The sequence below is a fragment of the Balaenoptera ricei genome, chromosome 15 (assembly GCF_028023285.1).
Source record: "Balaenoptera ricei isolate mBalRic1 chromosome 15, mBalRic1.hap2, whole genome shotgun sequence".
Classification (NCBI taxonomy): domain Eukaryota; kingdom Metazoa; phylum Chordata; class Mammalia; order Artiodactyla; family Balaenopteridae; genus Balaenoptera; species Balaenoptera ricei.
The window spans coordinates 51620820-51632152 of record NC_082653.1 but is presented as its reverse complement, the minus strand read 5'-3'; the positions used below and the strand labels follow the sequence as shown (position 1 = coordinate 51632152).

The 11333-nt window shown below is 64.4% G+C and overlaps 2 protein-coding genes across 2 annotated transcripts; one reads left to right on the top strand and one right to left on the bottom strand.

Annotated features, from left to right (window-relative positions):
* Positions 1–43: 43 nt before the first annotated feature.
* CCDC154 (coiled-coil domain containing 154) lies at positions 44–9251 on the top strand. Its single transcript, XM_059898682.1, is given in 18 exon segments — positions 44–294; positions 1707–1952; positions 2041–2157; positions 2159–2216; positions 2404–2450; positions 2777–2872; positions 3223–3346; positions 5044–5145; positions 5218–5346; positions 5426–5550; positions 5900–6026; positions 6105–6242; positions 7272–7391; positions 7466–7542; positions 7932–8049; positions 8482–8568; positions 8858–9045; positions 9163–9251. Coding segments are annotated over 18 exon segments (2232 nt in total). The 3' UTR covers positions 9245–9251.
* Positions 9252–9959: 708 nt separating this feature from the next.
* PERCC1 (proline and glutamate rich with coiled coil 1) lies at positions 9960–10784 on the bottom strand. The gene has a single exon (XM_059896347.1). It carries the CDS (start codon positions 10782–10784, stop codon positions 9960–9962), a length of 825 nt encoding a protein of 274 aa, XP_059752330.1.
* Positions 10785–11333: the final 549 nt, after the last annotated feature.

The window sequence follows — 11333 nt, the reverse complement described above, 5'->3', positions numbered from 1 at the left end:
TTCCCAGGATTCACAGGCCCACTGGGGGGCGGGGCAACCCAGGATGCGGCCCTCCTTCATGTGTGGTGCAGGTGGGCAGTGCCCCAGCGGGGACACCCCTGAGGGAGATGCAGGCGAGAGGCTCAGACACCCACAGGTGGGGAAGCACCTGGGGCCGCCCCACACCCATGGGAGGGAGGCCCCTGGCCACTGCATCCTTGTCCACATTGCTCCTGGGGCTGCTGCAGAGCCCTCAGGGAAGGCACTCTTTCCCTCCCCCTGCATCCTGGCCACCATCCTTGTCTGCAAGCTCAGGTGCACCCAAAACACGGGCCGCTCCGTCAGCACGCAGCCCTGCCTCACCCCTGCCCTGCTGGGCTCCAAGGTGTGTGGTGTGGCTGCGGGGCGTCGGGTTTCCTGGGCAAGGGGTTGCCTGTGAGACACTGACCTTGTCACAGGGAAGCCCCCCAACAGCCCTCGTGGGCGGGTCTGGGCAACAGTAGAGAGCAGGGCCACCTGGGCAGGGTGAGGCACCTGAGTGTCAGTGCTGGCCTGAAGCAAGACAGCCCACAGCGCACCCGGCTTCAGGACCCGGCGTGGGGAGAGCGCAGGCGCTGTGTTCTCAGCTGCTCAGGTGTTGGTTATGTGTTGAGGGGGTGATATTTTAGGACTGGGTTAAATAAAGCAGACTGCTAAAATTCACTCCACCTGTCTCTCTCGCTGAGGTTGCTCAAATCACCAGTGCAGCTGCTCTGTGGCCGGCACCCTCTCTCGGTGGCTCTGCTCACGCCATGTCCCCCTGTGGCACCCTGTGCCCTCGGCCTGGTTGCTGGGCTGGCTGTGTTCAGCAGGTCCTGGGCTCCAGCCTCCCTGCTTGGGTTCTCTGACCAGAGGGCCAGTGATTGCTCCTGGGCCTCCCTCCCTTCCTGCCCAGGCCAGGGGGCTCCTGCCCGTGACAGGCCAGCAGCCACCCCTGCTGGCTGGCCAAGTGGTGCCCGCTCAGATCCTTCCAAAAATGGGCAGTTGGGGAGGCCTTGACGGAATGGGAAAGCTGAGGGCTCAGGTTCCACCGGCAGTTGGGCCGTGAAGTCAGGAGGTTCTGGTGAGAAAAAGAAGGTTCCAGAAGAGCGCCCGCTGCCCTGCCTACCTTGGTTTTGTCTTGGAAGGAGAGATGTGAGGGCAGAGCTACCACTTCACACCTCACGTGCTCCCCCTGGATCCCAGAGCCTTCAGCTCTGACTTTTCCTGCCTCCCTCTGCCCTCCCCTACCCCCTCCCCCAACCGCCCTGGGGTCCAGCTGTGGGCAGCCGTGGGGTGCTAGGCCCAGGGCTTCTTGGCAACGGCCAAAACCACAGGCAGGGCTGTCGGTAAAGCTATATCAGGTGAGTTGAGGCGGAGCTGGGAGGACCACCAGGCAAGAGCCTGCACGAGGGTCTGGGCCACGTGGGACGGCTTTGCTTCCTGACCCCCAGCTCTCCTCAGAGCCCAGGCGCTCCATCTGGAGCTGGCCAGGCAGGCACTGTCCCATTCCTGCTGCCCAATGCTGTGTCCTCAGGTGGGGCCCTGGACCTTTCTGAGCCTGAGCTTCCTACATAGACAGAGCTGGGCCTCGCTGTGGGACCCAGCGGGATGAGCCACGGTGAGCTCAGTGGGCGCACTCAGCAAGGTTTTGGGTCCCTGTTACCCTGGGCTCCATTTGCGAGCATCTCCCCCCGTTGGCTCTAAAGGCAAACCCCAAGGTACCTTCTTATAGAGCCGGCAGACAGCAACCCCTCATCAGGGACCTCGCCACCCTCCCAGCCGGGCACCATCACCCCGGAGGACCTGGAGCTCCTCCTGGAGGAAGGGCTGGCCAGCTCCGAGCCCTTGAGTCTGGAAGAGATCTCGGAGAGATATGAGTCAATTTGCCTGCCTTCCACCGCTTCGGTCACAGAGCAGGACACCCCCAAGCGCTGGAAGCAGCTGGAGCAGTGGTGAGCCCCTTGGGGACCAGGGGCGGGGGAGCCACGTAGTCAGTGCCCCGCATATGCAGCCGACACAGCCCGTTTCTCACCCCACCAGGGTGGCCGACCTGCAGGCCGAGGTGGTGTTGCTGCGGGGACACAAGGCCTGCTGCGAGCACACCACGCTGAGCCTGCTGCGGGAGCTGCTGCAGGTGCACGCCTGCTTGCAGCTGCAGGACTCAGCTGAAGAGGCTGCAGCAGGCGGCTCAGGCCCCCGAGAAGGAGGCTCTCCAGGTGAGACGCGTCGGCTGGGAGGCGGCATCCCCGGGTGTCAGGGCAGCTGTTTCCTGGACCCTGAGCCCCACTCAGCCCCTGCTGCTCAGGCCAGGGCCTCGGGTCCCAGTCCGTGGGCCCCCGTGTCCGTGCTGGTCGAGCTGGGAGGGCCTCTGGCCTGCACTCAGCTCACCCCTCCACCTTGCAGTTCCCCAGCCTGCAGAACCAGAACCAGATGCAGACCCTGAACAAGAGGTACCCCTGCACCCTTGGAGCAGGCTTAACAGGAGGGAGAGGGGCTTTGGGGAAGCAGCGGCTGCTGCCAGGCCAGCCTGGGCATCAGCCCCTGGCTTTTGTTGCCTCCAATTTGGTATCTTGCTCAGGTAAGCAAACACATCCACGGCCCAACTCCAGAAGGTCAGGTTGCTGGAGCCCGGCAGGCTGTGGAGCCTGGGAAAGGGGCAGAAGGCTTGCTGCTGGGCCCCTTGGCTGAACCCCCACCCCAAAGGCTGCCCAGCCTGCTCCTGGCTGCCAGGAGGTGGCAGGGCAGGCCCCAGGCAGAAGCAGTTCTTGTGTGCCAGGCTGGTGGAGGTCCGGGAGGCCCTGACCCAGATCAGGAGGAAGCAGGCGCTCCAGGACTCTGAGCGGAAGGGCGCCGAGCAGGAGGCCAGCCTTAGGTGGGCCCCTCAGGAAGCTGTATCTGGACCCGCCGAGGAGTCGTGTGGGAGTCCTCAAGGAGGGCAGGTGACCCTCCAGCCCAGGGTCCCCACCCCCTCCCCTTCCCCGTCAGTCATGCTCACGGGGAGCCTAGCTCTCTCTGTCCCAGGTGGGGACACAGAGTGGGCTTCTGGCCTCTCTGTGTGTTTACCTGGGCAGGGTTGGACCTCCTGCTAGGTCAGCCTGGGCCCCCCGGATGCAGGCCTGGCCTGAAAAGGATTTGGTGTCCAGGGCCCCACCAGCCTCCCTGAGGCTCCCCATCAGGCCTCTGGCCGACTGGGCTGCTGTGACCTGCAGCCATTGCCCCTAGGTTGTCTGAGCTGACCGAGAAGCTGAAGCAGGAGGAAAGGGACCGGGAGGTGACCTGTGGGGCCCTGCAGAAGAGCCAGGAGGAGGCCAGCCAGAGGGTGGACCATGAGGTGGCCAGGATGCAGGTACCCGGGAGGCCAGGGGCAGGCCCAGGCAGGGCTCTGGCATCAGCAGCCAGCAAGCTGCCAGCAAGACGGTCTGTGCAGGAGACCCCCAACTCTCCCCATCCCACATCTTCTCCACTGCTGGGGTCTTCCTTCACCCCAGCTCTCCTTTTGGCTCTGTTCATGTGTTTGGACCTGGTGGCCGACCCCCAAGTCCTACACTGTCCACTACGGTGGCCATTGGCCACGGGTGGCTCTGTATGTTGCAATTTAAAACTCAGTTCCTTGGTCACACGAGCCATATCGCAGTGCTCTGTCGCTACCTGTGGCTGGTGGCTGCCGATTTGGCTGTGCTGAGGTGGAGTGCGTCCTCCATCACAGAAAGTCCATCATTAGCACGAGTGCCATTGCGGCCACTGCTCCCCTTCCCCATGTGATCAGCACCCAGATCAAGAAATAGAATCTCATAGCCTGAGGCCCCTTCCTTGGCCATTTCCAGCTTCAATGCTTCCCTCCGTGCAAAGTGGAAGTCCCTTCCTGAAGACACGTCTTCCGGTGGCCCTGCTCCCGGGCTGGTGCGTGTGGCCTAGAAGGTGGGGCAGGGGCCAGGGTGGGGTGCCTCTGGACCCAGCCTCTTCAGCTCTGCAAATAGAGACCAGGGACTGTGCCGCGTCCCCAGCTGCTGCCCTCATAGCTCAGCTGCCCAGCTCCATGCGTGCCCCTCCCGCTGCCCTGTGGGAAGCTGGTGCCTTGGCTCCATCGAGAGGCAGAGGCAACAACAGGGCCCGGGATCCCCGATGCCTGGCTGGCCCGCATCTCCCCAAGTGCACCCTGGGGCTGGGGTCAGCGCCCTGCCACTGCTGCCTGGTTTTGTGAATAAAGTTTTATCGGCACATGGCCATTCGTTTACTGTTGCCCACGGCTGCTTTTGCACAGGAACCACAAAGCTGAGGGGTTATGACAGAGATCCTGTGGCGCATAAACGCCAAACCTCTGCCTTCTGGTTCTTCACAGAAACAGCCGAGCCCTGCTCCGGGTCACCCTGCGTGGGGCAGGGAGGCTGGTGGGGGCTAAGGGCACACCTGCTCTGGGCTGTGGGCAGCCCTCCCGGCCCTAGAAGGACTTGTGGCCGTGGAGAGGGTGCCTCGTGCCTGTGGGCCTAGACCCCGATCTCCTGCATCCAGACCCTTGGTGCAGCAGGAAAGGAGCTGATGGAGGGAGAAGAGAGAAGGGGTCCCACCCTGGGCCTGGAGGGCGAGGGCAGACAGTGTGTGTGTGCACACGTGTGAATGGGGATGTGCACACGTGCATGAGTGTGTGTTCATGTGTGAGCGTGTGCTCACATGTATACTCAGCCTCCTTGCCCGGGGCTCCTGGCAGGGGTATGATCCGATGGCTGCTCTGCCGCCTCCTCTGGTGGGATCTGGCAGTCACTGTGAGGACCATGTGTGTCCTGGGCCCGTGGAGCGTGGCCTTCAGACCCTTCACAGCCCTTGCGCCTGGCTCTCTGGGACATATGGCCCTTGCCTGCCCTGCCTTCCTTCCTGAGGAGGGTGTGACGGGCCCACCCCTGCAGGGCACACGGGACCAGGGTCCCCTCCGACAGAGATGGTTGGGCAGGAGAACAGCAAGTCCCTGATGGCACTGTGGGTATGGGGATGGGCAAGGGGGACGCCCATGGGGAGGTGCACGGTGACCATGTGGCCCCCACTCCACAGGCCCAGATGACCAAGCTCAGGGAGGAGATGAGCCTCCGCTTTCTCAGGAGGGAGGCCAAGCTATGCAGCTTCCTACAGAAGAGCTTTCTGGCCCTGGAGAAGGTAGGTGCCTGCCGACGGCAGGGCAACCAGTCCCCCTCTCCCCAGCTCACGGCGGGCGGGGTCTCCCCACAGAGGATGAAGGCCTCAGAGAGCGCACGGCTGCGGGTGGAGAGCAGCCTGCAGGAGGAGCTGGAGAGCAAGTGGCAGCAACTCTGGGAGCTGGACACAGAGTGCACTCGGGCCCTGCAGGGGCAGAGGCAGGTGGGTGGCATGGCGGGCACTGGCACGGGCGGGGACCCGGCTGGAGCTGGGCAGGTCTCAGGCTGCCTCTGTCCGGCAGCAGGAAGAGTGCCACCTCCTGGAGCAGTGTCGGGGCCTGGACAAGGCTGTGGTCCAGCTGACCGAGTTCGTGCGTCAGAACCAAGCATCGCTGAGCCATGTCCTGCTGGCCGAGCAGAAGGCCTGGTGGGTGTCCGAGCGGGGCCTCAGGCGGGGCAGGTGAGAACAGCCCTGCTCCCCTGACCCCAACGTCCTGAGCCTGGCTCGAGGCCCAGTGGGGTGCCCTGGGGCAGAGAAGCTGCCCTTTAGTGGGGGGCTCCCATCCCTCCCCGAGCCTGTCCCTCGCGGGGGAGCTCTGAATGGCAGCGGTGGACACAGCCCCGTCTTGGTGGTCCCTGTGATGACCCTCATCCTCTCCCTGGGGGCACCTGTAAGGTTCTGAAGCCAGGAGCAGGGCTCGCTGCCCTGGCCCAATGCCAAGGGGTGGGCCAGCCTTGGCTGAGGGACAGTCTCTCTCAGTGGCACCCACCCCCAGGGATGCTAAGGGGCAGTTGGAGAACAGCCGGGCCGGGGAGCTGGCTACCTACCTACAGGAGAGCCTGGAGGCCATGCAGCTGGCCAGCGAGCTGGCCCAGCAGGAGATGCACAGTGCCCTGGAGCTGGTGAGGCGGCAGGGCCAGGGCCGGGCCCGCAGGGTTCCCCGCCTATGCAGGCAGTACACTCAGCCCGGCCTCCCACAGCTCCGAGAGAAGAGCCAGGCCCTGGAGGTGTCCGTGGCTGAGCTGGTCAGGCAGGTGAAGGACATGAGTGACCACTTCCTGGCCCTGAGCTGGAGGCTGGACCTGCAGGAGCAGACGCTGAGCCTGAGGCTGTGCGAGGTGAGTGCACAGAGCAGCCCGGGGAAGGTGCACCTAGATGGGAGGGGTCCTGCTGCCCCTCAGTGCGGCGGGTCCCAACCCACCCAACAGCTGTCCACAAGGCTCAGGGCCCCAACCACACGGGGTCTCCACTGAGTGACCAGCAAAGCAGCCTACACCTTTGGGTTCTTTTTGCTCTTTTTCTAACAGCTTTATTGAGGTTCAGTGCACACACCAGACAATTCCCCCTTTCCAAGTGTGTACTTCCGTGGTTCTTTGTGTATTCAGAGTCGTACAGCCACCACCACAATCACTTTTAGAACTTTTCCATCCCCCCAAAAGGAAACCCCGTGCATTAGAGGTCACAACCCCCTCTCCCAGCCCCTGGCAAACACTGGTCTGCTTTCCGTCTCCCTGGATTTGCCTGCGCTGGACATTTCATATAAATGGAATCAAGTGTTCTGTGGCCTTTTGTGAGCTTCTCTCGCTGAACGTTCCGTGTTTGAGGTTCATCCACTTTGTGGCATGTGTCAGTGCTCCTTTCCTTTTTATGGCTGTCACATTTCACTGTGTGGATGGACCATAGCTTATCCATTTGTCAGCTGATGGACACTGAGCTGGTGTCCTTCTGATGCCCTTAGTGCTGCCGTGAACACAGGTATACACCCTTTGGCAGCGGGGCTGGGTCCCCCATCCTGTGCGTGTAGGCCAGCTGCCTGTTCTCTGTCGCTGCCGACTCACAGGCAGCTGGGTCTGGCTCAGGGGAGGGAGTGAAGCCAGGCCTTCTTAGGGATGTGGCTCTGCTCAGCCTGGTGGCCCTGCCTGGGAGGACCAGGGCACCCAGACTGTGCCAGGCCAGGCCACCCAGGCTGTGTCCGGTCAGTGTGGACATGCTCCGAGTTGAGGCAGGGGCCCTGTGCCCTCCAGGAGCTCTGCTGCGTGGGTCTGGCCATCTCGGGTCTGACTATGGCTCCAGTGGGGCCAGTCTGTCTGCCTGTCCACCCTCCCTCTCTGGGCGGGTTCCAGCCCTCACTGGTGTCCGTGCCCCAGGTACAGAGTGAGTGGGGAGTTGCAGAGCAGTGATGGCAGGAAGGCCTGGCCCGGTGTCGAGAGGAGGCCGAGGCGCATCTACGGGAGGTGCAGCAGAGAGTGGACATCCTGCCCCAGCAGGTGGGTGAGGGCTGGGGTGGCCTCCCCCTCCCCGCTGTGCCCACCCTGAGCCGCCCACCGGCTCCGCATTTTAGATAGAGGCCGTCGCCAACAGGTGCATCCTTCACAAGAGTGACTCAGATCTCAAGATCTCCACCGAGGCCAAAGCCAGGTGAGGCCCCCGGCTCCCTGTCACAGCCTGGCAGGACCTTCAGGGACTGGGCTGGTCCCACCGCAGGAGGGCACAGCCATCTCAGAATGACCCTGCTGCTTCACAGGGCTTCCTGACAGTGGTCCATCCTCCCCAAGCCCCTGCACCTGTGGCAGCCCCGACCCCTCCCCACCCCAGGCCTGGCCCAGATTTGGGCTTGGCCCCGCTTTGGGCTTGGCCCCTGCTGGGGGCAGCCTTTCACTCTGTCACCTGCTGGGGACCCCCCAGTGCCCACTGGCGGGGCGGCAGTGCCAAGCACCCTATGCTCTGCCCAGGGCCTCCTCCCTGCAGCTGCCCCACCCCCCAGATGCCCCCCAGAGCCCGGCAGCCCTGGCCTCCTGTGCTCACAGAGAGTTCGAGGGCGAGGCCGTGAGGCAGGAGCTGGCTGCTCTGCTGTCCTCTGTGCAGCTGCTCAGAGAGGGCAACCCCGGGCGGAAGATCGCCGAGATCCAGGGCAAGCTGGCCACGGTACCCCTGGGCCCCTGGGCCTGGCACACTGGGCGGGGGGCGGTTGGGGGCTGGCTCAGACAGGGGCAGACCTCCCCCAACCCAGGGAGGCTCAGATGCAGGACACCCCCCTGGGAGTGTGGGGGGCGAGGCTCATGGAACCAGCCGTCCTGCTGGGTGGCTCTGCACATATCAGCCTCTGGAAGTACCAAGTTGGGGCTCCTGTCTGGAGCCCCCAGATGCTGAGGTGCATCAGCAGTCAGTGAAAAGAGCAGCCCTGAGTTCTGGCCGGGTCCCCCCTCGTCATCGGGCTGAGTGATGCGGCCGGCTCCCACTGAGGGGTGAGGACCCATGTGTTGGAGGCCGGCTCCTGCCACGAGTGATTAGGGCGGGGGCCGCCCCCAGGTCTGCAGACTTCCTGCGTCTGTGCCCACGAATGGGGGCCGTGTTTAGTTTCAGAACCAAATGATGAAGTTGGAAAGCAGCATCCAGGACAACAAGACCATCCAGAATCTCAAGTTTAATACAGAAACCAAGCGGGTGAGAGGTGGCTCCTGAACTGGGCCCTGGCCATGCCCCCGCCCCCCCACCCAAGCTCCAGGGCTTACCAGGCCCTGTGGGTGGGCCGCCTTTCTCTGTGCAGAGCCTGACTCCCAGCTGCCTTCACCACCCCCAGCCTGGCCACCCCCTAGCTTTTTGGTCTGCCCAGCCGTCTGTCTGCGTGTCTGGCCCAATCAGAGTTTCCGGGCAGATAAGGCCCAGCCTAGCCCGGTGGGAGATAAATCCCGTTGGCTGTCCCGCCCCTCTGGTCTGATTCCTGCATCCACAGCGCACAGAGGAGATGGCCACTCTGCGGTCAAGCGTGATGCACCTGTGGAGCGAGGAGGGCCCCTGGGCCCTGACACTAGGCAGCAGGAGGGTCCTCATGTCCCTGGTGAGGCAGCAGTTCTTCATCAAGGACGTGGCCCCTGACGAGGTGGTCCCCGTGAACCACTGGGGCGTGTATCAGGCCGTGAGGTGGGCAGCGAGGAGCCGCCTTCCAGAGCCCCCTCCAGGCCCGGGTTCGGGGCTGGGCGGACCCCGAGGGCAGTGGGCGGAGGCAGGGTCCAGGCCGTGAGCCGTGTCTCTGGGCAGGTGGCTGCAGTGGAAAGCGGTCCTCATGAAGCTGGTGGCCCGGCGGAGGCCGAGGGCGGTCTGGGAGAAGCCCCTCGGCTAGAAGCCCGACCACTAGCCCTCGTCCCTGCCCCTTTCCCAGAAATAAACATGCCCGCCCCACGCCTGTCAGAGACTGGAGTTCCCTCCAGGGGTTCAGGAGGCCCTGGGCAGGGGAATGGCCAAGAGGACCTTCCCTAGACTCCCAGAACCCCTGCTCCTGTCCTGGCTGCTGAGCCCCAGGCCCCACCGCTCCCCAGGGCCTCCCACCCACAGGCACTGCGGCCCAAGCCCCACCCGGAGCCAACAGCGCATTAGCTTGGCCACTCAGACGGTGACCCCCTTCCTGCCCCTCCAAGAAAGCCCTCACCCCCATGGTAGCTGGCCCTGCCACCTGCCGCAGGTGCCACGAGGAGGAGCCACCCTGGGGCCAGCTGGGCAGGCAGTGTGGAGGGCTGCCCTTCACCACTGACTGGAACTTTGGGGGCTGGTCCTTGAGGAAATGTGGCTTGCCCACTGCCAGCGTGTAGACGCCCTGAGCCCACTGCCTCCAAGAGGCTGCAGCTCCTGCCCCATCCTCCCTCCTCTGGGCAGAGCTCTTGGGTGGCCCCTGCCCATTCCCTGCCCTGGCCTGGGAAGTCCCTACCTGAGCTGATTTGTCCTCTGGTGGCTGCCCTGATTGGAGGTCCCCGAGGGCTCCTTTCAGGACAAGGACAGCAATAAGGAGAGTCCGGACCCTTGTTGCCCTCAGCTCACCCCCACTAATCCTTGCTCAATCGCTAGGCCTCAGCCAGTTGCACCCCCTCCAGGGCCTGGCCCCCCCAGCCCAGCAACTCGGGGCCGGCCTCTGCTGACCAGCTGGCCAGCAGGTCGCTGAAGTCAGGCGTGCCGGGGTGCAGCAGACCCAGGGGGCTGGGTGCCGGCTCCTTCCAGAAGGAGGGGGGAAGCTTCCTTTGGGTCATGGGGGTGATGTGGCCATACTTCTTCTCCAGCCTGAGTCGGCGGCCGGCCGCAGCCCTGGGCCCCGAGTACTGCCGCAGCCCGTAGTCGAAGAGCTCGGCCAGGGGTCCCAGCGGCTGCGGCCCTTCCCCACCGAGGCCCGGCCCGCACGCCTGCCCCTCAGGGGCCCCAGGGGAGCAGACCCCGGGCTCAGTGGCCTCGTTGTCTTCTGGGGCCTCGCCCTGGGCCAGGCGCACCAGGTTGGTGCAGGAGAGCTCCCTGGCTGAGCTGCTGGCCGTGTGGACATCAGCGTAGATGTCGCAGGTGTCGGGGTCCTGCCCCCGGTCCTTGTGGCCAAAGTACCGCTGGATGTCGCCACTGATGAGCTCGGAGAACCGCAGGAGCTGCAGCGGCGTCTCTGGGCCACTGGGGTCCAGAGGGGCCACTTCTGGGGCCCAACCTGAGCTCTGGGGGGCCGGGCTGTGGCCCTCTGGCCCCTCGACTTCCAGCTCCTCTTCCTCCTCCTCCTCCTCCTCCTCCTCCTCCTCCTCCTCCTCCTCCTCCTCAGAAGTGTCTAGGGGCTCCGGGTCTGAGGGCAGGAAGGGCCCGTGGGACGGCAGAGGCAGCCGGAAGTCACAGAGAGGCCAGATCACGCCTGCGGCCATCTCTCCGCCGAGCTTCTGGGGGCTCTCGGGCAGTGGGCGCTAGCTGGGGGGGGAGGCGGAGAGGGGACAGGTTAGCTGTCAGGGCCCGCAGCCCTCCTAGGGGAATAGTCACTGCAAGCTTGGGGCGGGCGCTGAGCTCAGAGGCAGATGACATTTGGAGAGACAGAGGTGGTGGGCACTGTGGGCGGGGGGGCGTGGCAGGGGTGAGCTGCAGGGTGCAGGCCTCAGTCACCCGCCAGAGGAGGGTACATCCTGTCTTGTAGGGAGGGTGGCTGACAGTGCTGTTGGAATAGTGACTCGGAGAGAGAGAAGCAGGGCAGGTGGGAAGGGAGCCGGCCCAGGGGCTGGGCTTCGGGCAGGTTTGGGGCCTGGAGAGCAGAGCCCTCGTCCCAGCTCAGGGTCGCTGTAGCTCTTGATAAACAGGCTTGTTGATGTAGAGTCTGCCCAGGTGCAGGGTGGTGGGGGACTCCCTTGGCACACCCCCTCCCTGAGTGTCTGTGGTTGGCAGGGTCCCTCTGTGCCTGAAGTACCCATGCTGAGCCCGGGAGC